Source organism: Amaranthus tricolor, chromosome 15, assembly GCF_026212465.1.
Source record: "Amaranthus tricolor cultivar Red isolate AtriRed21 chromosome 15, ASM2621246v1, whole genome shotgun sequence".
In the NCBI taxonomy this organism is placed as follows: Eukaryota; Viridiplantae; Streptophyta; class Magnoliopsida; order Caryophyllales; family Amaranthaceae; genus Amaranthus; species Amaranthus tricolor.
In genome coordinates, this window is record NC_080061.1 from 3,372,501 (window position 1) to 3,400,162 (window position 27,662).

The 27,662-nt window shown below is 32.9% G+C and overlaps 3 protein-coding genes across 5 annotated transcripts; all 3 read right to left on the reverse strand.

The window, feature by feature from the left end:
• Positions 1 to 1,735: 1,735 nt before the first annotated feature.
• On the reverse strand, positions 1,736 to 7,553 carry LOC130801421 (transcription factor MYBS3). Its single transcript, XM_057665273.1, has 3 exons — positions 7,065 to 7,553; positions 3,816 to 4,024; positions 1,736 to 3,509 (listed from the first exon to the last, which is right to left on the reverse strand). Exons 1-3 carry the CDS (start codon positions 7,336 to 7,338, stop codon positions 2,967 to 2,969), a joined length of 1,026 nt encoding a protein of 341 aa, XP_057521256.1. The 5' UTR covers positions 7,339 to 7,553; the 3' UTR covers positions 1,736 to 2,966.
• Positions 7,554 to 16,798: 9,245 nt separating this feature from the next.
• LOC130800705 (2-oxoglutarate-Fe(II) type oxidoreductase hxnY-like) lies at positions 16,799 to 22,481 on the reverse strand. Of its 3 annotated transcripts, none has more exons than XM_057664303.1 (11): positions 22,313 to 22,481; positions 20,802 to 20,994; positions 20,638 to 20,712; positions 20,409 to 20,460; positions 19,692 to 19,813; positions 19,455 to 19,555; positions 19,321 to 19,379; positions 18,741 to 18,797; positions 18,402 to 18,447; positions 17,522 to 17,601; positions 16,799 to 17,300 (listed from the first exon to the last, which is right to left on the reverse strand). In XM_057664303.1, exons 1-11 carry the CDS (start codon positions 22,397 to 22,399, stop codon positions 17,222 to 17,224), a joined length of 951 nt encoding a protein of 316 aa, XP_057520286.1. In that variant the 5' UTR covers positions 22,400 to 22,481; the 3' UTR covers positions 16,799 to 17,221. The 3 variants fall into 3 exon arrangements, with proteins under 3 accessions (XP_057520286.1, XP_057520287.1, XP_057520288.1); XM_057664304.1 differs by lacking the exon at positions 16,799 to 17,300 and adding an exon at positions 17,306 to 17,420 and having other exon boundaries at positions 22,313 to 22,470; XM_057664305.1 differs by lacking the exon at positions 16,799 to 17,300 and adding an exon at positions 18,127 to 18,233 and having other exon boundaries at positions 22,313 to 22,470.
• A 507-nt stretch (positions 22,482 to 22,988) lies between these two features.
• LOC130800707 (iron-sulfur cluster co-chaperone protein HscB homolog) lies at positions 22,989 to 26,888 on the reverse strand. The gene is made up of 6 exons (XM_057664306.1): positions 26,539 to 26,888; positions 25,229 to 25,325; positions 25,064 to 25,153; positions 24,513 to 24,578; positions 23,639 to 23,707; positions 22,989 to 23,318 (listed from the first exon to the last, which is right to left on the reverse strand). The coding sequence occupies exons 1-6, from the start codon at positions 26,886 to 26,888 to the stop codon at positions 23,181 to 23,183; spliced, it is 810 nt and encodes a 269-aa protein (XP_057520289.1). The 3' UTR covers positions 22,989 to 23,180.
• Positions 26,889 to 27,662: the final 774 nt, after the last annotated feature.

Here is a 27,662-nt window from a genome sequence, read left to right on the forward strand (position 1 = left end):
ATTCATATGGTACTATATAGAAATATAGTTAGGAGGAGAGAATTAATTATGTCCAAGTTACAGCATTAGACCTCTTTTAATGGTGGGGAAATTTCTATGAGTGCAAATTTTTTTGTGGCTTTTTGTATCGAGTAAAGTAAAAAAAAAAATTGCAAATATTTCTAGAAGAAATATCAATGAGAGGAAATTTTCCACAATCCAAAATAAATAGAAGCTTGACACTTGTTTTAATTAACATTTTTTATTTTAGTAAATAGGTTTTTTTTTATGCATTTATCAAAAAATATATACAAATAAATCAATGGTCATGAAATTTTATGTTTTATAATTAGACACGCATTTTGCTATATACTTAAAAAAATTATTTTTTTTAAATTCTATATAAATTAGTCTTTAGAAAGTGGTGAGAAATGTTTTTTATTTTCTTATTAATAAGATAATTTTTCTATGTAAAAAATTTCAACATAAAAATATAATATACATTACAAAGAAAATGTTGAGAGAGCTTAGGGATTAAATTTTTTTCACTCACCGGTCACCAATAAGAGTGCTCTTACGATAATAATTCTGTATCCGATGGGACTTGGGAGTATCCAAAGTCCACCCAACAAACAAATAGAAGTAGTTTCAAGTCAAAATGAACAGATTGTATAATACTGTCTCTACTCTGTACTCTGTTGTGGACTAGTCCATCGTCATGCATGCTCTATCCACGCGGCTTCTATTTACTCTACTTATCTTATAAACCTTTTTTTGATATGTCGATGAAACATTTTGACCTTTAATAGTTTTAATTGGCGTGATTAAGAATTATAAAAATTTGATATTAATAATTTTTACATTGAGAGAATAAAATAAGATTTCATATGACTATATTTTAAATAATTAATTAAAGTCAAAATATAAATTAAAAGTGATTAGTAAATAGTAAATGAAATACGTAGGAAAAATAGAAGGGTGTATGAGATTTAGTACTACAAAACTATTGGAAAAGATATCATTAGAATAAAAGTATTCTTTTTGTCCCTCCGAAATAAAGCTAATTGACTCAAAAAACTCTCATATATTTAAGTCAAATGGTGCAATCTTATAGGAATAGAAAAAGTACTATTTATTATTGAAATTAATTTATTTGTCCCTATAATTTAACATTATTTTTCTTTTTAATTTTACCCCTTTCATTATTCTATTCATGAAAATATATTGATCACTTTCTTAATTTAACATTATTTTTCATTTTAATTTTACCCCTTTTATTTTTCTATTCATAAAAATATATTGATCACTTTCTATTAATTTCGTCAACGCATTTTAATTATCTTTTAATTTCATTCATATAACTTTATCTATTTTTTCATTCATTACCAAATGAATGCATTTTTTTTTCTAATATTTGACTATCACTTTTGATGTAAAATAAAAGAGAGAGCCATCTCAAAAAAAAAAGGAGTGCTAGTTGATTCAAATTCTAGTACTTCTAATAAATAATATATCGTCATTGTTAAATTTGCAATATTTTTCAGTTTGGTTTATCCCACTTAACTTACATTATTTTTATTTTAACTCTCGTTCATCCATTTTAACTCTCTTTGAATTGCATCCATACAATTCATTATCTTTTTTTATTTATTACCTTAATCTTAAAAACTAACCTATTTCTCTTTGGTTTAAATCTAATGAGACAAATGAATATATGACATAATATTAGGTAATATTAGGTAAAATTTAGAGGTCTTGAGTTTTGTATAGCCAATAAAAACGGAAAATATGTTAGTTGGATATTAGTTCAACCTTAGGGGTGGAAACATAACTCCAATTGGATTTTACACATTCAAACTTTGCTCTAAATAAAAGCTTATTTATATGTACTTCAACTCTTGAATCTCCCACGGAGTCAACTCATGATATTTTTTCCGAGAATTGCAAGCAATAACTCACAACGATAAACTCTTTTTGACACATGATTTTCCCCAAGTCTAGTTTCAAAAAAAAAATAATTCTACCTATTAATTGCCCAAGTTCTACTATAATAATCACTAATGATAAACTCAGAAACAACGAGGAATCAAATCAACAAAAAGGTTAAATTGATAATTGAAACCCTTCTACATATCATATACTCTACATATCATATACTCTGATGTCCTCTTACATCAAAATCCTTTGATTTAGAATATGAATGATTCAAACACGTGACCTTTCATCACGTTATATTTCGATACCATATCAAGTAAAAAACTCAACCAAATGCTTAAGTATATGGTTAATACCCTCAAAATATGTTATATACTTTACCACGTCACTTTACACATTGTCATGTGGTTCAGAAGTGTGGATACAACATAAGACTCTTTCATACTTAACGCTAATAATTCCCTTGAAAATGAGAGTAGATAAAAATCAAACTTATGACTTCTGATGTCAATGTCAAGAACTAATTCAACTAAAAAGTTAAACTAACGGTTGATAGTCATGATATGTTACATGCTCTATCACAATCCTCCAAGTTTTTCTCCCTACGCCTGAAAATAAGTCGTATTTTCTTACTGCAATGACTACAATGCTCAACTCTAGTTTGCAACAATTTCAGAAACTCGTAAACGAAAACAAGAGAGATCACACATTAAAATGATCAAGAAAAGATGGGAGTATATAACCTACTGACAGTTTGCAAATGATAGTCTAGTGATCTTTATGTCACTGCTAAATCAAAAAGATAATTTACCATGATTCCCAGAAGCCAACCTCAAGAAATCTGGTTAATATTTGTATCCGATATCGTTCACACAAACCCTTAAAATGAATAGATTATAGAAGAACATACCACCAACCCGATTGTCCCACGAACAAAAAACGGATGCTAAGAAATTAAACTGCACAGACGACATTCTTATATTGACATTAGAACTGTAGAGCTCAATCTCGGTTTCAACTAAACCTAACAATACTAAACTACACTTTCGCCATCAGACTGCATGGATTGGACTACCACCGGAATTCATACCTGAACTGCTGGGAGCGGGATTAGCATGAAAAGCAGATTGTCTTGAGGGACCATCCAGCAATTTTAGCGACAAACTCGAGGGTTCTCCACTCCCGATGGTTTCCCCTAAGCTCAATTTTGACATGCCAACAAGTTCATCAACGTTGATTGGCTTTTTTGAAAGAACGGCAGTAGGCTTAACCACCTCATGGGTCTCCTTGATGGGTTCAGAATTATAGCTGGTCCAATATGGGACGGGATAAGGGTAGAAAGGGGGAACATAAGCAGGGTATACAATAGGGTAATAATTTTGGGAAGTATCGGTCGGGTAAGAACTACTTTGGTCGGGTTCTGGCTTAGATAGAACTGGTTCCGGATCATTGAAGTTTGAGTTGCTAGATGCCATCGACTCACATTCTTCATCGAGCACAGGAGCAGGAGGTAAAGGATGGTTATTGTCCTGTGTTTCAGCATCTAATGGATGCTCAGGGAGGAAATCATGTGTCGCCATCGGTGTATCGCCACCCTGTAAAAACAATGTTTAAATGTTAGCATATGCATGGTCCCACCAAAGAATGGTATTGAGAATATAAATGAGAAAATTAGATGCTCCACAGGAAAGCAACCAATCGGTCTCTTGAGAGACATCTCTCAGGCACAACCTATTAAAGCTTAGTTAAACAAAAAAATGATAATGGGCTGATCAAATTAGGGATGGTCACTAAAATCTCACAAGAGACTATCTCTCACAAGAATTTGTGTTGGTAAATCTCACATATGATCACTAAAATCCAAATGTAGTACTAATAATGATGTAAGGATAGATAATCACCTCATCAGCTACAATGTCAAACAAGCTAGAACGTCTTTTCCTTCTAGACACATTGCTTAGCCGAATGAAATATTTTTGAGCATGACTTGCGACTTGAGTTGGTGTCCTAGATATCACATAATCACGTGCTATTCCCCGCCAATCACCCTTCCCAAGTTTTTGCAGTCCCAGCAGAAACATCCTATGCTCGTCCTCTGTCCAGGGAACACCTATTGAAGAAAAGAGATATCATACAAATAGATATAACATAAAAAACTTTGGATGACAGATATATCACCAAATTTTTTTGATCCCAGATCCCAATTCCCACAGACTAAGATAATTTGAGGAAATTCCCAGACTAAGATAGTTTAAGGAATTTCCCAAACCGATAAATACCAAAAGAAACACAATCACACGTCTCATCTTTGCAGATCTGTGAGGTGTTAGAGTAGGAAAAACTGAAGACTTTAGGACACATAAATGAAGTAATTTTAGGACACCAAATTTAGCAAAAGCTCACAATATGATCAAGCAAGATTCGAGCATCGACAGCCAACAGCAAGTCTCAGGTAAGCAAAAGAAATTAGAACTATTGCTTTATCAACAAACTTGTTATACGGACAAAAAAACAGAGAAAGCAATTCACAGCATAATGCAGTTATGCAAGTACTCCACGAGAAGCATCAATTCGTAAATTCTCCATCGGTAAATATTTGTATGCTGAAAAAGAGCCACAAAAAGAAAAAGAAGCAACAAGCAGCATTGATACTGGAATCAGGCAAAGATACACAGGACCACAATTGTAAATATTCTCAGCATAATGCAGTCACTTAAGTAATAAAATAGGGACCATACAACTAAAAAGTCCACTTGAACTCTATCGGTAAATATTTGCATGGTTGCTTTTGGTTCAAAAACTAGGAACAAGCGTTCAATTTTAATGAACGTTTTGGTAGAGACAAAAAGAGTAAGAGATATGTTGATAATATAAGCAAGAAATAGGCGACTTATTAGCAAGAGAGTGTATTAGATAAAAAGATATATGCTAATGATTTTGGGAAAATCAAATAAAGAAAGAATACAAATATTCGAGAAGCAAAAGAGTATTAGCAAGGGACTTGGGTCAAATGCAAAGGTGATCTCATATCAACATTATACAATTCTCCCTATATCCCTTGAGCCCCAGATGTTTGCCCCACTTTACTTGGGATGTGATTAAGGATGCCAATAGGCGGGATTTAGACAGGGTGATAATATGCCCTGTTAGAATATCCACACCCAGTCTGTCTGCCACCCTGTTTTCTCAACCATTTAATCCTGTTTTTTCACCCTTCTATTCTATCGGGATTTGCCATCTTTTAATGAGATAAGAAATTATTTTGGGACAAAGTAACTACATATAGCTTTAAGCATACAGTAAACAGTGTGAAATACATAAAGAGTACCAAAAATACTCTGCATCTAAAATCTACGTAACCTACAATCTCTAAATTTTATCCTTTAATACTTTGCAGGTGCAACAATGCAAATCAATTATAGACTAAGAAGTTTTAAAAATCCAAACACAAAGAAGTAATGAAAAGCAGACAAATAGCCCTCAGCCCCTCAGTGACCATTTCATATCATATTTAAACTTGAGACACTCATTTTCATCCAAGCTTAGCCAACTAAATATGCCTAGATTAAGCAATTGTGAAATAGTACCCTAATACCCAAGAAAGTGACATTTGATGATGGTGAGAATTGGACTTGTGGTGGATTGTTGGTGCAAATGCCAATGCTCCTAGCGTAGGAGATTATTTTGATCATCTCATTGCCCATTCCATGACTTGCACTTCGGAAAACGATGATTTGTGTGCAACAGGACATAGAGGATTGATGTTTGAATTACTTTATGAGGTGAACATGAAGGTGCATATAGGACTCCTTGAACAAGGCAATAGGTGTCTTAAACAAGTCAAGACGGTGCACATTGGGTATGCCTTGAACGAGGCATGATGGGGAAGGAAGGATGTTGATTAATTAATGAAAATCTTGATATCTCATAAATCATCTTTATGTTCTTACTCTTGTTTTTGTTGTTCCTTAGTGTATGCTCTGTTTTTCTTATTGCTTTTTACTCTTGTTCTTTACTAAATAGTGTCCTCAAACCTTTCATTTCACTCAGTTAGTTCTCCAACACCTCTCCTTATTAGATATCCATACACAATTCCACATCCAATCAAGCTAAACTTAAAGAGGTTAAAAAACTCCTTACATTATTATCTAATTTGTTGAATAAAATTGCAATCAGCCCTATAAAATTAAATTCATTTGTTTCCCAAGTCCCAAAACGTTTAGAGGTTGTTTAACAAATGTGAATAGGATTTGAGAGACTGAGGTGAGATATGGGATGAGATTTTGGACGATACTTTGAAAAAAATATATCATATATCTTTATTCGTTTTTATTTTGGCGAGATAAAATAAATAGGAAATTGGTTGAAACTTGATGATGGTTAAAATTTGCCCCAATTTCTCAAGTCTCACCCTTTAATACCACCCTCCCCAACTATCCTTCCCCCATCCTTCTCAATTTCACATCCTCTAAAACAAACACAACATTTTGTCTTTTCTCCCACTAGGGTCCTAATCCCAATCCAAAACTACCTCCAAACAAACACCCCTTAATGAACTACAGTCTACATTACACAACTCTCATAGTCTACCATGAGGACACAATCCATTTACCATCCAATAACTATTTTAGCAAAATCAACCAAACAAAAGACTCACAATAACCAGATTCACCAATTCTCCAAAAATAAATCAAATTTCATAATGACAAACAATTAATCACTTACATGCCTCATCAAAACACCCAATAGTTACCACAGCTTTGATATCAGTGCATAATTTTACTCAAATTATCCCCAAATAATCTTCATGTAACAAAATCACAATTACCAAGGAGTTAATCCTAATCAGACAGTAATTTCATTTTTCCCCCAATTTTCAGGCTAAACAAATAAATCATCAATCAAAAGAAAGAAAATCAACCCACCTACCACCAAATGAATCAATCCCTAAAAATTCACATAGAAGTATTTCCTAATCAGCAAACCTTAAACTTTACTACTTTAAACCTAAATCAATCCTAATTCTCACCCACAAAAGTGATTCATCCAAAAATAAAAGATCATAAATTAAATATAAATTACAATATAAAAAATAATAATAAAACCCAAAATTGAATACACCCAGATGATAAAATAATTTATGAACAAACCTTTTTTACGATCACGGCTAGAAGAACTACCAGGAACAAAATCCTCAGAAGCATAACCATCAGTAGTAGTATTTACATGATCAGGAGTATGATCACCTGTAGCCGGAGAAGTATTCCCAACGACACCGTTTTGATGAAGTGATAAATTACCCATACTAGCACTTTTTCGGATTGACCCATCAGTCAATCGGACTCCAAATAGCTTCACTCCACGGTTCGGGCATGTCCTAGAGTTATGCCCATTGTGACTGCAATGAGAGCACCGTCGGGTCATCGTTGATGGGTCGGTATTATGATCGGGTCAGAATCTGCTGCTGATAGAAATGAACAAGAGATGAGAGAGTATTGTTTGTATTGGGATAAAAAGGTTGGGAGACTAATTGGGTGTGGTTCAGATAAATAGGGCCCACCTTAAGAGAATTAAATCTGGACCGTTGATTTATCAAACATGAAAGAAAAATTGTGTGCCTTGAATGTGGAACACTCAATATTGGATTAATATATTTACTAGTAATATTTTTAATCTTGTCAGTGAAAAATATCTAATTGATTTTCAGATTTTGGATGGGTTTTAGCAGCTAAATTATAACACTTTTCATTTTATTTCAAATATTTTTAATTCTGTAATGATGTTGCCACTTTTAAAAAAATTTCCCTTCTTTTCTTTTATTTTTATCTTATTCACACTATTTAATTTTTCTCATTATTTTTTTATGTATGTAATATTTTATTTTTGCAATCTTCTAAAAACAAATTGAAAATATTTTTTTAAATGTGGATATACGAGTTTGTTTTTCTTATGTGAATGTGTTTATTTTGCATGATTGTGTTCAGAAATGTATGTTTTGGTTCAATGAATTTGACCAATTTCATGGGATTACTCTACATTGCAAATTACTCCATAAGATTTGTAGGTTATTTAGTTTTGTTCGTATATTTTATAAGCTCTCACGTAAAAATCATAATATAGCAAACTCTAAAGATCAGATATGGAAGCAATTTTACTAGACTAAAATCTGCTTAAGTAATAACTTGGGTCATTCAAAGAAAAATCACATATAAATTGATTTTGTAAACAAATAAGAATTAGCGTTTGATCCATTGTACACTAGTATTTTGAATTCAACAACAGAGGCGTATACTTATTTGGCTCTTTGTAGATATCAAGGATCCAAATTTTATTATTAACCTGGTCATTTGATAAAAATAATAATAACATTTAAATTGATTTATATGCAAATAGAAATAAATATATTTATCATATACTAGTATTTTAATTTGAGATCGTACAGGTCTTTGACTCTTTAGAGTAAATATAAATCAAGGATCCATATACTATTATTTTTCGTTTCTTTTCAAATGTCTCGTATACTTATGAGTTACTAATTATTAATAATTTTTTATTTATATTTTTTTCTTAATCAACGCATTAATAAATTTTTATTTAATTCGTCTCAACATAAAAATTATTAATATTTAATTTTTAAAATTTTCAATCATACATAATTATTACTATTAAATATTAAATTAATACATTGACAAACATTAAAATGAAATAGAGTCGGTACCAAAGACTCCGTTGTCCCAAGTGCTTGTGGTTGTGGATTTTAGTAGAGGAAGAAACTTGTGGTGTAATGCTTCCAAATGAGAACGTGGAATAGTACAAGATCAAAATGGGCACGTGGACGGTCCATTAACAAAGTTAGAATACGTATGAGCCGCTACAAAGAAGAAATCCACGTGACAAAATCCCATTCGCACACGTATAGATTTAGATACTTTATATATTGTATTATACCGATTATATTAATTTTTTACTAATTTAATATTATAAAAATATATAAATTATTAAAAAATTTCTATTAATTATATTTACTTTTACTAATATAACATATAAAATAAACTTAAATAATAAGCTGTATAAATAACAACTAAGTACCCTTAATTGTTATTTTAAATACTCCCCACTTACTCTATTCTCCTTACATAGTACTTCATGTCTCCATATAGAAAAAGCTTATCCACCTTATCCAAATTGTTCCTTTAGATAACTTTAAATATTATATCAATTATTATGTTCTTATCTTTAAGTCTATTTGTTGTTTTTTGATCTGACCCCTATATTTTCTTTAGAATTTAATCTTACTGCGAATAATTAATTGTTCTTTGCTTTTATATATTGGTACCAATTTGATAATAATTTAATTTATCTCAATATTTGACTTGGCTTATCAACATTTTATACATATCTTAAAATTTGTTGAAAATATTGCTGGCTTAATTCATGGGATTATATTTTCCCGTTCTGAAATACTTGTTATTAATTGTGACATATTCAGTAAAGAAATATCACTATTATAATAAGTATATGAAACAAAGAAAAATATAATTTAGTGATTATACCGCAAAATCAAGTAGAGTACAATAGTCAAAGTATTTAAAAATAAAACTTAAGGTCTATCATTTATGAATCAAGTGTTAAATATATTGAATTTTTTATACTACTTATTAATTTATTGAATTTTTGTCAACTACAACTCAAGCAATATACTTATCCGCATATTCACATTTTCCCAATATTTCAAGTGTTAAATATATTTGCTAGTCTTAAATATTTGGTTTTATATAAGTATTATGCTAGTGAATTTGTCATTTAACTGTATTTTTTGCTAGTGTTGGTCCTCTAACTATATTATTTGGCTAATGTCTCGGTCATCCAACTATAATTTTTGACAGTAGGTCATGCCACTATAAGTATTTGAAAACTTCATCTGATAATTTTTCGCTAGGGTATCTGTTAATCGTGAAACTTATGAAATGATAATCAATTTTAGTTGAAGATCTAGATATTGTTACTTGTTTCTTTGTCTTTCAAAAAAATGTCGAATGCCTAAGGAAAACCAACCATCCCATCAACGAACATCGAGTAAGAGGAAAAGTTGCCCATTCCGAGTCGCACTATCCACTCAAAGACAAGTCACAAGCAGATTAAAGAAAAATAACTTATCTAGAGCTCCCCTTTAAATCCCGAACCACACAAATTGATGCATTCTACTATTGGTGACAACAAGGTGCATTAATGAATGGAGACAATACATTACTAGATATGGCAATTCAAGTCTAGTGAATGATATATAAATAAGACGAGAGAACTAATATTTGATATATACTGCTCTGATACCATGTAAAAGCACTAATAATGTTGATTTTACATCATGATGTAAAGGGTAATATATATTTAACTTAGGTTAATTAATATCGGCTAGCATGTACACATGCTCATTACCACTATACATAATCTAACCCTATAATAATCCCAACACTCTAACAATTAACTAATACTATATCTTTTGTTAATTAATAAATTTCAAAAAACACTAAGTTACATTTATGGTTCTATTCTTTACTCACAACTTCACAAGCTAAGTCACAACTCATTATGTTTATTTTTTATTTATGTGGTAGCAATAGAATCCAAAAAAGCTAAGCGAAGAAGACTTGGGCTAAATATATTCCTTTTCAATGATTTTTAAATAAAGATATAATTTAATTTATCGACATACACAAGTTGTATAAAGAAGTGTTATCCTTTCAAATGCATAATTGAAAGATACATTTGAAATAAATGAATTATACTTAAGTCTTTACCTCTACATCTCATTAGTACATTTCTAATTTTCTAAACTAGTTTTTTACTTATAATATTTAAATATGTCATCAATATAGCATAATGACTATAGGTAAAGAAGGAGCCGTTTGAGTTACAACACGACATATTAGAGAGTATAATTTGATACTATATGAATTGACATAAGGCACGATAGGCATGATAAATAGACGGTCAAACACAGCACAATTTCCATGGTTAGACCTTATTAGCATGACACAACATGACATCATGACACTGTTCACTACATGACTTGGCTTGAGCCATGACACATGCACAACACTTAAACAGCCCAACACGACATGATTTTCATGGTCAACTATATAATAAATAGACTCTTAACTTATGAATAACACTCAATGGATTCATTTATATAATCTTTATTTTTACCTTAGTACTTTGGAAAATTATTTAGCATATTTTCTAAAACAAATGAATAAATGATATAGTATTATTTAATAGTGAATTTATAATCTTTATATTTAAAAGATAATAATAATAATTTTGTAAAAAGAAGTAGCCAAATCATGTAACTTAGCAATCTACCTAAAACAAACTCACAACAGCACCTTCCTACTACAGCATTTTTTTTAAAAATATTTTGTATTTGTTGTCATAGTACATAGTACGACTTCAGAATTTTGTAGTACTATGATTAGTTGGTTTTCCTTTCTTCCTCCTCCTGCCTTCTTTTGTACACGGCTCTCTTACCTTGTTTAGTCTATAAATAGGTTGTCTCTATTTTAGTAAAAGAAAAGAAGGAAATTTGTAAGAAAGAATATCAGAAGCTTTAAAATCATCTTTCAATGAAAAGTTTTACTATTGTTTGTTGTGAAATTTCATATACATTACTTTTATGCAATCTTGATTATCAAAGTCTTCATGGTATTAGAGCACCAGGACATACAGTAGCATTTTTTTTCCTTTTTTATAAATCCTCAGTTTTTTTTTTTTTAAAAATGACAAATGTTGATTCTCAATCGTCTATTTCCACTTCTATTGAATCAAGCAGCCCACTGTATTTACATCTCTCTGATGGAAGTAACTCTATTACAGTTGAAAAACTTCTTGTGGCTGCAAATTATAGAAGTTGGAGAAGATCATTTGAAATAGGATTAACTTCAAAACGCAAGCTTGGTTTTGTTACTGGGACTCAAAAAAGAGATCTCAATAACTTGATAAAACAAGAAGCTTGGGACACTTGTAACTGTATAGTCATTTCTTGGATAATAAACAATGTGTCTGTTCTATTAAAAAATCTATTATGTTTATAGATTTTGCCTATGATATTTGGAAACAATTAGAGCAGCGTTTTTTTGTCACAAATAGCTCAAGAACGTACAAATTAATTAAGAAAATTTACGATTTAAAATAAGAAAACAAATCTATTTTTGAATACTACATTGCTTTGAGTGCACTATGGGAAGAGATTAACTCAATGGATCAACATCCTATGATCACAAGCATCACCAATGAAATTAAAACCTTTCTACTTGATGAACAAAAATTATTTCAATTTCTCAATGGTTTGGAAGAGTCCTATACTGCCCTTAGAAGTCATCTATTGATGCTGCAACCCCTTCCAAGTGTGAATGAGGCTTGCAACTTACTTCAATAAGAAGAAAATCAAAGAGAAATCTTGAAAATACCCAAAGAAGACACTGAACCTATGGCTATGTTCAGCAAAGGAACTGCCCCATCTCCCACTTTCACTTGCACTGCTTGTGACAGATCAGGACATCAAACAGAGAAATGTTGGAGTGTAGTTGGTTTTCCATCTTGGCACCCTCTGGCTCAAAATGGTGGCAGGGGGAGGGCGCAAAATCCTAGAGGAAGAAAGGGTAGATGGACTAGAGGAAGAGGAGGTAGAGGAGGCAAAAGTACTTCTAATGTACAACAAATTTCTGATTCTATATCCAATCCTCCTTACACCTTAACTTCCACTCAAATTGAACAATTGATGAAACTTTTACCTTCTACTTCCAAAACTGCTCCCTCTGACACTGATGAGGAATTAGATATACCCTATGCTGGTATGGTCACATGTTATCACGCTGATCATGAACCTTCTTTATGGATCATAGACTCTGGTGCATTCGATCACATGACAGGCAATCTAAAACTCTTGCACAAACCTGTCCCTGTGCAACATCACTCAACTATCAACCTTCCTAATGGGCACAGTTCACACAACTCTCACATAGGTCATGTGCAACTACAAGACTCACTAACTCTCCAAAATGTGCTTCATGTCCCCGATTTTAAACATAATTTTCTCTCTATCCAGCAACTCAGTAAAGAAAATTATTACAGTGATGTTTGAAAGTAATCAGTGTCTCATTCTTGATACTACCACAGGGAAATTGAAAGGAATGGGCAAAGCCTTTAATGATCTTTATTACTTGATTGATGAGCCCATCCAATATCAACTTGATACTAAAAAACAACACGATGTCAGCACCACTCTTCAAGTTCCGCAAGTTATTCAAAGTCATCCTTTACTTACTTCAACTAATTATGGCATAGTAGGGTTGGACATATTCCTTTGACAAAACTTAAAAAACTTCCTGATTTTTCCAATCTCGTATTGCTAAAGGTGACATTTGTGTTACTTGCCCCATGGCCAAGTTTACTAAATTACTACTCTACTAGTCTTTCAAGAGCACCTATTTGATCTTATTGAACTCGACATTTAGGGTCCTTATAGAGTTTCAAGTAGAACAAATCATAGATTTTTCCTAACTATAGTGGATTACCATTCTAGGATGACATGGGTTCATTTGCTTAAACAAAAATCTAATGCTTTTTCTGTCTTTAAAATGTTTGCCAACATGGCTAAAACTCAATTTAATAAAAACATCAAAACTATTCGCACTGACAATGCTCTTGAACTTGATGATAAACAGTGCAAACTTCTCTTCTCGGATCTTGGTATTCTACATCAAAAATCATGGGTTGATAGGCCCCAACAAAATGGTAAGGTGGAAAGAAAACATAGAAATATTCTTGAAATGTCCAGGGCTCTTCGTCTTCAAACTGGTCTTCCTTTGGATTTTTGAAGGGATTGTGTGTATGCAGCTACTCATATAATTAATAGGTTGCCTACTGTTGCTTTAGATCATCAAACCCCTTTTGAAAATCTTTATAAAACAAAGCCCTCTTATATATCAGCATCTAAGAGTCTTTGGTTGCTTTGCTTTAGCTACTAATCCAAGTAAGCACCTTGACAAAATGCAATCCAAAGTTGTGTCTTGTGTGTTTTTAGGGTACCCTCCAGCTCACAAGAGCTATAAACTTTTCAATCTTGACAACAGTAAGGTTTTCATTACTAGAGATGTCATTTTTCATGAGCACATATTTTCCTATAAAGTTTTTTCTCAATCTTCTCAGTTCATTCTTGAGAACAATCCTACTATTCATGTTCGTTCAAATCCACATATTGAGGATCTCACTCATGAACCTGCTCTATCTCCTAAATGTGCTCTACCCACTGATTCTCATTGTGCTGAACCTCCCTTGCCCACTCAGTCTGACTCCACCTTTCTTCTTAGAAAATCTTCACGTACCTTTCATCCTCCAGTTTGGCACAAAGACTATGTGATCGCTTCCAACTGTGAGACCTCTTAGCCTATCAAAATTGATAGAATAGCAACTATACCTACATCTCACTCATTTTCTTGTTTTCTCACTCATTCTCTTAAAAGCACTGATCCTGCCCACTTTAAAGATGCTCTCAAACATCTTGAATGGGTGGCTGCTATGAATGACGAGCTTTCTTCCTTGGAATCTAATGATACTTGGGATTTTTATTCTCTTCCACCAGGAAAAAAATCCATTGGGTGCAAGTGGGTTTATAAAACCAAATTCAATGCTGATGGCACCAAAGACAGATGAAAAGCTCGCTTGGTAGTGCTTGGAAATCATAAAAAATATGGAGTTGATTATCAACAAACCTTTGCACCAGTAGCAAAGATGACAACTATTCAATCTCTCTTATCTATTGCTGCTATTAAACATTGGCATGTTCATCAAATGGATGTTAAGAACGCTTTTTTGCATGGTGATTTATTTGAGACTGTTTTCATGAGGCCTCCCCACTGGTTACAATCTTTAGGCCAAAGATTTACATATTCTCCTCAGGGGGAGTTATCCTCACCTAAAACTGCAATGGTTTGCAACTTAAAAAATCTCTTTATGGCCTCAAGCAGGCTCTCAGGCAATGGTTTACCAAACTTAGTAGTGCTCTCTTGCATCATAAATTCATACAATCTAAAGTTGACTATTCCCTTTTTATTAAAGACACTCCTCATTCACATTACTATAATCTTAGTTTATGTTGATGACTTACTTATTACAGGAAGTGACCTCCATGAAATTAACAATACCAAAAATTTTTTGCATTCTCAATTTCACATGAAAGACTTAGGTCATTTAAGATATTTTTTAGGCATAGAGGTGGATAGAACAAACCAATGATTTTTTCTTTGTCAACGAAAATATGTCTTAGATATACTTGACGAATATGGCATGACATCATATAAAGCTTGAATTGTCTACAGGTCAACTGCTTCCTTCTCTTGAACCTTACCAAAGATTGGTTGGCAAGTTAATCTACCTCCCCATTACACGCCCTGATGTGTCCTGTACTGTCCATGTTCTAAGCAAATTCATGCACTCTCCTATTGTCGTCCATTATCAAGCAGCTCTCGGAGTCCTACGCTATCTCAGTGGAACTTCCAGCCAAGGCATTCTTCTCACTTCTCAATCTCATGCTCAGCTTCTTACTTTCTGTGACAGTGACTGGGTAGGCTGCCCTAGTACAAGGCTATCCACCTCAGGATTTTGCATACTTCTAGGCTCTTCTCCTCTCTCTTGGAAATCTAAAAGGCAAAGTGTGGTAGCTTGCAGCAGTACTAAAGCAGAATATAGGTCGATGGCCCTAACAATATGTGATGTCATGTGGCTTAAACAACTTCTGCATGACTTAGGAGTTAAACATTTGGGTTGTACTAAGCTCTACTGTAACAACTAAGCAGCCTTATCTATATCTGCCAATCCTGTCCATCACGAGCGCATCAAACATGTTGCCATTGATTGCCACTTTATTCGTGATCATATTCAAAAGGGTGATATTATCTCTGAATACATACCATTCAAGGCTCAAATTGCTGATCTCTTTACTAAGGTCCTCTCCACCAAACAATATAATGCTCTTCTTCCCAAGCTGGGAGTTCAAACATCTTCCTCTCAGTTTGAGGGGGAGTGTAAAAAGAAGCAGCTAAATCATGTGACTCAGTAATTTACCTAAAACAAATTCACAGCAGCACCTTCCTATTACAACATTTTTTTCAAGAATATTTTGTATTTGCTGTCATAGTACATAGTACAACTTCAGAATTTTGTAGTACTGTGATTAGTTGGTTGTCCTTTCTTCCTCCTGCTACCTTCTTTTGTAAACGGCTCTCTTGCCTCTTCTTTCCCTTGTTTAGTCTATAAATAGGTTGTCTCTATTTTAGTAAAAGAAAAGGAGAGAATTTGTAAGAAAGAACATTAGAAGCTTTTAAATCATCTTTCAATGAAAAGTTTTAATTATTATTTGCTGTGCAATTTCATATACATTACTTTGATACAATCTTAATTATCAAAGTCTTCAAATTTCGAATATAATAATTGTTTTAGTAAAGAGAAGTTTATAAAAATTAAACACGCCTTATCTTGTTGATGAATTTTGATAAACTACTCTTAACTTAATTCTTAACTAAAGATTTTCTTTTGCATCTTTTGTTAATTTTGTTCAAACCACGTGATTGATCAAAAAGTACTTTTTTTGTTACAAGGTAAGGATGAGTTGAAGGAATTACTGAGAATCAAACTTCAATCTCTCTCATCTTAAAAATATGATATTTGCTTCACTCAGAACAACCAATTCTGAAATTAAAAGAAACTTATAAAAATGTTATTAATCGCTAATACATCAATTTATCAAAGGAATCCCAACACGTGGTTTGCACATGTTTGTAGATGTCTTTATCCCAGCTCTTTTACTTTATCCAATTCTTCAATTATTAATTTTCCTTTCTTTTGTCAAATACTCCGTTTACATATTGTCAGGGAATAGTTTTTATTTATTATCCTGTTATTTTAATATTTATCTTTCTATTTTTAATTTTTTTTTTGTAGTTTTAATATTTCATTTTCCATTTTATAAAACAAATCATGTTATAACAGGTTACTAAAATTTTTAGGTAGTCTGAAAGCAAGTTTATAGAAAATATTAAATTATTTAAAATAATATAAGGTTAGAATTTATTTATAGCAGACGAATAACTATTTTTCCTCATAAGTCACAAAAATCTCGTTCACAAGTTAAAAATACACTGTCATGTACAAGTGTGTAAATGAGTTGTTAAACTTATTAGTCTAACCACCAATATCAGTAAAACTCATTCCAACATACAACTTTTGTGAGTAGCAACTAGCAAGTGATCAGCTAAGAAGCCTCTTGATCAGATGCAAATGTAAGTCTGAAACGTTCTCGGAGGTAGTCGATATAGCGGACTGGGGGAAATCTGCCATGAGGAGAAGGAAGTTATTCTCGGATCAATAGCTCGAATTCTTCACCTTATCTCAAATATCCGTGTCGGACCTTTTATACTCGAACACTTGGATACTTCAATTTAATATGAAATCTCGAAATTTTTCCGTAAAATAGCCAAGTCAGATCTGACATGGATATATGAGTCCGAGATACAGATTGCAAGTAAGTTGTAAAGCCAGAGATTCAGTTTACCTGGGAGGATTTGACTCACTGCAGGCAGTTTCTAAGCATTTCACCGAAAATTCATTCGCCGGATCGAGGAAAAAAGCTACCTGCACAACATTTCAATAATTTCTGTTATTTCACAGGATGGTTCATATTCTGATATTCATACAATTGAAACCTGCACATAAGAATAGTACTGTAAGAGTGCCTAAGTCCAATTTATGTTCTCTGATAATTGTAGTGTCTCTCCGTCCCTTAGAATCCTACAATCTTGGTTGAATCAGTGCAAAATAACATATTCAGTTGCCATTTCCATGTATAGAAAGCTGAAGTTGGTAGCTAAATTTAGCCGAAAAAACATCAGAATTATTATTGAATACGCAATATGATTGCCTAATGTGTATACGACATTAGGAAAGATAAGGCGTTTCTGAAGAATTTTTTTAATGAACACTAACAAGAAAGGCACAACAAATAGGAGTGGCAAATGGTCATTCAGGTTAGGGTTGGGTCAATAAGGAGCTGTTCTGGGTTGAGTCACTTCCAGTATCTTGTCGGTTACCTAGTCAGGGACAAATATCATTTTTCCATACTATCTATGTAAATCCTTATAGTTCTTTGGTTTGAATTACTTCGACAATGGACTAGAAAAGGGATTCACAAATGCATGTGTGCTTCAATGCTGTTTGCTATCAAGGGTCTCATCAAAAACAGACGTAGGATCTGATCCTTTAAATACCTGCATACGAGGGAGCCACTTAATGGCATTAGGGTAATGCAGAGATGATATTGCTAGTGTGCATATATATATATATATATATATATATATATATATATATATATATATATAGTGATGTAAAGACAAAATACTCAACAATGAAGAAAATAGAGGATAAGTATGAGTTACAGAATATCGTTCTTGTCCCTTTGGCACCACTCTATGCAATGTAGACCTGTCAGCAGATAACACAGAAGAATTGGTAAGGGAATAACCAAATATAGCATTTCATCTTTCTATTTTGATTTATAAGAAACCCCAAAGCGTCATAATGCAAACGAGATTATATTCCAATCCCAAGCTTTGGTTACCACCCGGAAAGACTTTACTAGCTAGCTAGTTAATATGAAAGAAACCATGACAGTCTCTGTATGTGTGTGTGATGGAGGCAATTTCATGACTTCTTAAGGAGATATAAGCATGAAATCTAAGTCTGTAAGTTACTTGGTCAACATCACAAACATTTACCTAAATAAACAATTTGTCAACCTCTCTGTCATGTCTCCAATGTTGACAATTAAAGCCCTGCCAATACAAACATACAATATAAACATTAATCAAGAGTTATTAAGAAGCCATCTCCAATCATAAGCAACGTAAAATACTTAAGAAATTAAATGATGAAGAAGTCTGTACAACTTAGCCCACACAAATATGCTGTTAATTCTCTTAAAAAATGAAAGTTGTTTCAATAGATAGCCAGATTGACAAGAAAATATCAGGACCACTTCTACAGTGAACAAACCATAACTACAAAAGGCGAACAACTTCAACAGACACGCCTTTTTTTTTTTTCTTTTTGGGGTTCGTGTGTAGTAAGGAAGGCAACCTCAGACAAAGTCTACAATTGAAGCAATCTCAAACATCCATCTATAAGCTCTAAAACTGTTAAATTTCACTAAATTAGAAGTTATGACTTCAATTAATGATATATCGTCACATCAGCACCATCAGAACAATTTCTAGAAGCAACATAATGTTCATGACAAAAAAAGTCTGTATTTTTACGATTGTCATTATCTCTTCATAGATCACACATAAGACTTACCCCTCAATATCAAGAACATCTTCCCAAATACGAGGCTCATGATCTTTATCACGGCAAACCTGAAAATACATGGATTTTATCATAGAACTATAGCTATTGAAAATTATGCTGACTATTTTAGACATACCTCATACCTGTAGTCCAGGAACACCATCAGTTGCCAGCAAAGTGATCATCCCATAATCAGAGTGTGCCGATGCGCCTAAAACTTCATCAGTTTGGCCACTGAGACCACCTGGAAAAACGCTAATAGTAAAGTAATAAAATGACAATGGACTTCTTAGTAATTACTAATTTTTTAAAATCTGATATCTGGTTTAGGTATCAAGTTGAATAAGATTCAAAGATGTTCAATCCAAGACTCATCATACCAGGGTAATGTATGAGGCGAAGAAAAGGCATTGGTTGATCTAACGCTCCTACATTCTCAAAATACTTCTCATCAAGCTTCAAGGCCAGTGCAAGAAGTGATAGTAGATTCTTCCCCGCTCTCCTGAGGCACCATTAGTAATCATGATAAAGATATGTAGAAAATCATTATATTCATGTAAACCATCATCCCTTCTAATTTAAGAACATACATATTGTGTATGCCAATCGTCATCAGTATAAGATTAACTTGTATTAAATCAATATGGAACTCTACATTGCTGAATGCAACCACAAAGTAAAACAGAACCATAAACACATGCAAGACTGAACAAATCAAGAACTATCTCAACAACTACAGTGCCGAATCCTTGATCCCTAAAGATTAGGTCAGCTACAATGCCAAAGCATTAAGAACAATCATTGATAAAAACATCAGAGAAATTGAAACCTGAATCCTGATAGTAAAGTAGATGTATCCTATGTAGGTCATCCTATTTATTTTATCAAATTACTCGTGTCGAACCTTCAATACTCCGACACGTAGACACATCTTTTGGGAAAAAATCATGAGAAATTTTACGACATAGCTTAGGCAGACAATAAATTACTACACAGAAACAAGATTACCCAAAGCTAAGTAACAGAGAATATATTCATGTAAAAACCAAGAACATTGACAATGCATAAACAGGAGATTATGAGATTGCACAACTTACAGAACTTGACTTTGGTATGTTTCCATAACTTGTCTCCAATTTGGAAGAAGCTCTGGCATGTCATAAACAGCACAGGTTTCCATTAGTCTTTGAAATCTATAAATGTCTTTTCAACCCATGGTTAAGATGTATGCTATCAAATTTTTGAGTATCTATGATGCTATGAATAACTGAATCTAGTGCAGAATATGCATGCCACTCAAGCAGACACACAATGACATGAGATTACCTTCAGAAGGCCACTGGTTTAAATCGCTTACTTCTCCATGAAGCGGGCCAATATAAAAGGACTCCTTCGGATCACCTGCAATCCAAAAAGGACAATTAAGTGATTAATTATGCAAAATTTTTTAGCTTTTTAGTACATAAAATAAGATGAATATGCATCATAACCTTGAGTGTTCAAAGAGGGATCCAACTTTTCAGAATATAATGCTGTATATCCTCGAAGTTCCTTCCTGTTAAGTTTCATTTTGTCTTCCAAGGGAAGCGAAAAGAATTTATTACTCTCTTCAAACAGCCTCTTGAGCAAATCTTTGTCCACTCCATGATTTACAATGTAAAAGAAACCTACTTCAATGCATGCCTAACCACCAAAATGCTGCGAGTTAGCAACATGTTTATGTTTGTCATGAACCACATATCTTCAAACATGTAAATAATCACTGTGAACAACTTCACTGGATTTGATCACTAACAAATTATATGGTAGCAAAATTGAAATTTGACAGTACAACCATATTTCATTCCGGTTGCAGCAGCCCTGTGGGCAAAAGTGTAACATTCACAATATGCTTAACAAAGGTTTGTTGTCTTTTTCGGATTTGCTGAATTGAACCCTAAGAAATAACAAAACAACATTTCATTACCTCAATGCCATTAAGTGACTCCCACCTAATTGGATTTGAGAGGGTCAGATGTATGCTATCTTACCCTTGTTAATGATAAAACTAACAAATCAGTTATTATGAACTAAACTTAAGTAGATTAAAGTGTCAGTTCTTTTGAACTAAAATTTGTTGAACTCAACTGATATTATTAGTGTTAAAGCGAATGGGAGTAACTTATAACTGTTGCACTCAACTGTTTGTATAAGATCTTATTCCATACGCCGCTGAACAATATGACAACAACATACCATTAATAAAATGCCATTAACCATTAAGCAACTCCCGCCTAGGCGGGTTTCAAGTCATGTACCCAACATTACCGATCTTTGATAGCAAACATCATAGGAAACTTCATGTAAATAGCAAGTCCACATGATTAAGCAAGCTAATTTATTATAGTCCATCATAATCTAAAACTAAAAAACTACTTACTTTTGCGTCTGATAATGAACACACCATTAAACAACAATGTTTTGTAAAAATCATTTCAGTGAAAAAAGTTTGGGAAAAGAATTACTGCTAATAAGTACTTAAAGTGAATTAATTAACGTAGAATTAAACTGAAGTGAACAAAAATTGTATCAAACATACAAGTTTATGCACAAAGACAAGTTGTGATCAATCAAAATCCAAAAGCAAGACAAAGATTCCAGTTTGCTCTTTAATTCAAATTTTTGCTCGATGATTTTATCAAGCTCGTTAATACTCCAATTTGATTCACAATAGTGCAATTCATGCTAAGAAAACAGATATTGACTAAAATCCAGAACATAAGATATTCAGTATTATTATGATATAATATCATATACTGACTCGGATCAATTTGTATCATCCGCACAAATCAATTTCTCTATTAATTTATTATCAAATATATACATATTTCATAAAATCAAATCATTTTCTCTTTGCTAGTAATTCAAGAGAAGAGAGTAGTATCAATTATCAATTATCAATTATCAATATCAACAAAGTTTTATCAAAAAGAAAAAGAGTAGTTAATAGAAAGACATAAACCTGACGAAGAGTAGCAGCAGTAGAAAGTCGGTCAGGCGCTGATAAATCAATGATGGGAAGCTTCATAATTGAACTCTCTTCTTTCATTCTCTCAGCCTCTCACCCAAAATCAAATAGAAAAGAAAATGGGGCATCCGTCTCTACTCGCCCCATTCAGTTGTTACTTTGTACACGCATTCAGATTAATTTTTAATAAATTTTTTTATTAATATTGAATTTTGAAGTTTATTTTTGATTTTTATTATATTGATTTTTTTATAATTAAAAATCTAGTTAAAAGTCGAATTAAATTAAATTTGATTATAAGATCCACAAATCAAAGAGTGGATGAGTATTCTTCATTTCAACTTCCATTAAAAAGAGTAGATAAATATCAAATATTTTACTACTAATGCATAAAATTTGAGCTAATCCCAAGTTTTTGATGTCAGAATTTGAGTAGTTGGAGTTGGTATGGCAAGCATCTCAAGTCAAGCTCAAAATTGGTTTAAGCTAAGTCAAGTAGAGTGTTGATTGAGATTAAACTTGGTCAAGTTTAAATAGCTAGCAAGTTGCCTCACTTGATTAGCACGCAAAATAATCAAAACACATTGTTTTTTGTAACCAATTATGTATACTTGCATTTTGATAAATAATTAGCTTTTGACTTATTTCTAAATCAAACAATCAAAACACATTTTTGATAAATGGTTTTCAAACGCCACAATTTAGATTGCCAAAGTATTCTACAACCCTGAGATCTGCACTGTTTCTACTTAGAATGAATGCCTCTTATTTTACACTGCTCCCAACGAGTGAATCGAATGCAGACTAGCTCCCATGGAAAACATGGTGAACTTTACATAGCTTTGCAATACCATCGTCAACATCAGAGCCGTTTCACAATCTCCTCATTGGCGCGTTTATAATATGTCATTCTATGGATAGCCCTTACTGCCTCTTCAGTATCCTGCACTCTGAATGCTTTTGCAAATATTTCAGACCATTGTTTCATTTTCTCTTGTACCTGAATAAATTTGGCAACAAATTAAAAAGTATTACTCCATATTCTCGATAAATCACACTTTATAATACACCTTAAAGTTGAAAAAGCAAGACAATATTCAAGTTATCAAATTCAGTACTCGTTCTGATACTTGTTCTTACGTATCATACAAGTTAGTCCTCTAACATCCAAAATATATAACTATATTCAAAAATTTAGCAAAGCTAAATGTCTCTTTTCAGGATCACAAATAAGGTCAGTACAGCAATTCAAACAAGTGGCAACCAACAGCCCATACAGTTAATATTAGACTTAAATAGTTGTATAGAAAAATCTCAAACCTCCGCTTGGATGAGTTTTAACGCCTGAGAATTGGAAGCTTCTTCAACAGATTCTCTAATCTCCATAACCTGAAATGAACAAAATGTAAACCCACTCAATCAAACATGCATTTCGGCACTTAGAAAGTACATGAGTAGCAGTGTCTCCCTAAGCAGTTCTTATAATATTTTTCCTCAGGTGCGTTGATATTTTGATTCATCTTCTTGCTAAAATATCAATGAGTTTCGTTTCCTAAACTCTTTAAATTTCAGTACTTGGCATGTTGCAATATTACACCATTTCTGAAGAAAAGGAATCAGCAGTTAAGCAAGTAGTTCTTGTTACCTTCTTAACGTATTTGGTATAGCCTATAACGCTTATTCTATGGATGACCTAGGGATAACATGCTCATTTATTTTATTCGATAAACGGAAAATTCCAATTTAGCAATTATCGTCAGGCTCCCAGAGTCCGTTCAAGAGACGCAATTGCATCCAACTGAAAACATTTAGGTCATCAAATCATTTTTCTTATCTGATTGCCCCAACTTGAGACTTAAATTGATGTAGAAGATCAACACACCCAGAATATCAACTTGGCCCAACTTCCAAAGAAAAGAAAGTAGATTAGACGGGGAACTTTGATCCGAATTCTCTGCCGTTGACTCTATCCAAAATGAAAGACAAGAAATGGAGGACAACAGATGAATACAGAATCATTATTTATGAGAAGATTTTTGAAGCCTGATGCATCAAATTTGTACACACGACCCCTAATGTTTTTGCACATAGATAGCAAAATGCAGCAGTCAAAATAGTTCATCTCTATAAAGTATTGATGCAGGTAAGACATCAAACTTCATGTATGATGCCATAAATTGTCCAATCATCTCACCTCAGCTAGCAATTCTGGATCTGAAACAGTCTGCTCTTCATCAACATGCACACCCTGTAGTTTCATCTGCCAAGGTAGAGTGCACTGAACATCAATTTGGTTTCAAAAGAGATCTCATGAATGGTAAGAACAATATTACAGAAGGCAAACAGCATCCTAAAGTATTAGGCAAGTGAATTTATATTTTAAATAAAAGGTGTATCACAGTATTAAACAACTTCTTTGTGCTTATAGTGTAAAGGCCATAAGTGGTAATAAAAGTACAAAAAAATATTTTCCCAATTGTTGGAGTAATCTTGCATACAGCAAATATCCCTTACCTTGCCTAGATAAAAGTTTCTCAGGAGAATTAGCTGAGTAGGGTGAAATAAACATCAAATATATATAAATATATATATATATATATATATATATATATATATATATATATATATATATATACAGATGAAAGGGGTCATGTTTCACATACCATAGATAACCATAGTTGCCAGAAAATAAAGGCTATTTAATATCCAAGAGACAAAATAAAGAAAAGATAAGATAGAACTCACAAGGTACATAGCCCTTGACAAGGAATTTTTGAGTGTGCTGTATGCATCAACAACTCGAGCAGATTGCTCAGCAGCATACTCCCTTTCACTCTGAAAGCACATTGCAAGAATCAGTCAACATACAATTGTAAGTGTTTCTACACATTAAAACGCAAAATCACAAACCTCAGACTTTGTATGAACTAGATCAGGATGCAATTTTTTCTGCCAGTCTTTATACACACGTTCCAAACTACTTCCTTCAATGTCATATTTCCGCTCCCTGCAACATTTTTAAAAAGTATAACAAATAGGCTTTAGCCAGGCTCGTACTCTCATTGTCAGTGCCCATAAATATTGCCATTATACATTTAACCTGTTGGACCATGGGAAGGATTTACTTAAGTTTACTTTGCAGAATCATATTTCATCACTAGACCTAAGATAATTCAAACACGATGAAGTAAATGGACACAAATTATGTAAAATAAGTGCAACCATACTGCCTCAATTTGTTTTTTTGACCCACTACTTCCTTGAGTAGACAACACTATAGCCAATCTATCACGAGGGAATGCCCCTTGATGTTGCATCGTGTGCACATACGAGAACCAACTAAATTTAGAGTGGTTTTTGATACCTGGTTTTCTCAAGGAACAAAGGACAAAAACAAATTCCGGAGCAGGGAAGGACAGTCTGTGTTTGGTTTTGGACTCAAAAGAGATTGCTTCAAACCTTCAACAGCAGAGAAGGAAAGGTATGAAAGAATGACTTTTTCCTAGCTATGACAGTGCAACAGCCACTAAAAAACAAGCAAGCTTACACGCTTCTTATAGTAAGGACTTCTTGGTGTGCCAATAGATCACAACTTATGCAAGTATCCTAAAAAGAGACTTCTAAAGGCGAGAAGTGTTAAAGTAGTGAACATAGGAATGGATGCTTTGGAAACATAAAATGTATGAAAAATCAAATGTCACAAATCCAACAAGCTAAGACAAAGAAACAAAGAACCTCCTTCCAAAGGTAGGGGCAATCAGAAAGAGCAATAGTGACGCATGATGGTGCTGAGATAACAAAGTATCTAATGGGGCAAGTCATGGGATTATGATGTAATACTAGCTTCACTTGCTAAAATGTTATTCCAATACCTAAGACACACTGAAATTCCAATTCACAGCAATTCCAATATCAAAGCCACAAATTGCAAAATGAAATTCCAATTCCCAGAACCACAAAATTTGAGCATTAAGTCATACATAAATGATATGTTGTCAAGTAACTTTCAAACTCCAAGGTCTCATCAATAAGGAATAAAAAATTCAAGCAAATAACAAATGTTGTATCTTTAATTTACATGAATTAGAGGTTTCAAGGTACTAGAATAGTAATGTGAGTAATTACTAATGCAAACAAAATTGGAAAAACAAGCATGCTTCTAGCAATATTTTCTGCAAACCACAAAAATATAAGTAACGAAAACGAAAACGAAAACTTACAGCCCAAATATTCGAAAGTAATCAACAGAGGGATCAACAGGTTGAATGCACTGGCAAGAATTGCAAACAAGAAAGAGCTCTGACGATGTCGGAGATATTTTACAATTCCAGCATCTTCGCAACATAGTATTTAATGATGACTCTGAACAAAAAAGTTGGAATAACTGATTTGGAGCGTTATGGGGCAAATTTGTAGGAAAATTAATATCCTCGGGAAGCAAGGTGTGAGAAACAAAAAACGGAGATTTAGTGCTGGAATGGAGAGAATTTGCACATACAAAAGGAATAGGTCGTATATTTCTGCAAAGTAAAGCCGAGGATTGACGCCATAGCACTTTGATGGTTTTCATTGAATTAATTTTAGAAAAGACTGAAGAAAATAGATGTGTTATCTATAAAGGTAAGTCTAACTTGATATCTCTCTTAAAGAATCAAGACTCAAAGACCCGTTTCTCGTCTGCCTTACTTCTGAAGATGTGACTTGTAAGCAATGAAATATAGAGATTGCTACAATTATCCGATTGCATAATCTACCTGCATAAGATAGAGTGCATACATTAAAAAACTTAGAGGAGTCATTACAATTTTGTCAATTTGTGGCTATCGAATGTAAATTTATGGGTTCCTTAAGCTGTGAAATAAACTATTAGACTTCAAAATAAAACACGCCCCAACAATAGCACATTCATTCAAACATACTTGCACTAACAGATAATCCAACCAGACATTATTACAGTGAGCAAGGGAATGCAACTAGCCCATGCGATCAAAAACTAGTTCAAAATAAGAGTTCTAACTTCTAAACATTTGTTTAATACTTTTAACTATTCCCTATCCAACTATGGCTACATAATAAGCAAAAGGCAATCATTTTGAACCAAAGTTATACGGTGGATGCACAACTCTCCATAAGATATAAACTGTTTTTCCCATGCACAACTATTTCCTATCCAAGTAAAAACCGGCATTGAATATAATAATAGTCTTTATACCCATCCAACTTTAAATATCTTTTATTTTTACATCATAACTTCTTCACATACTTTAAAAGAAATTTACTAGTATTTTTATTAACATAGAGATATGAAAAATTCATACTTCTAAGTAAAAATTGTAAATATTTT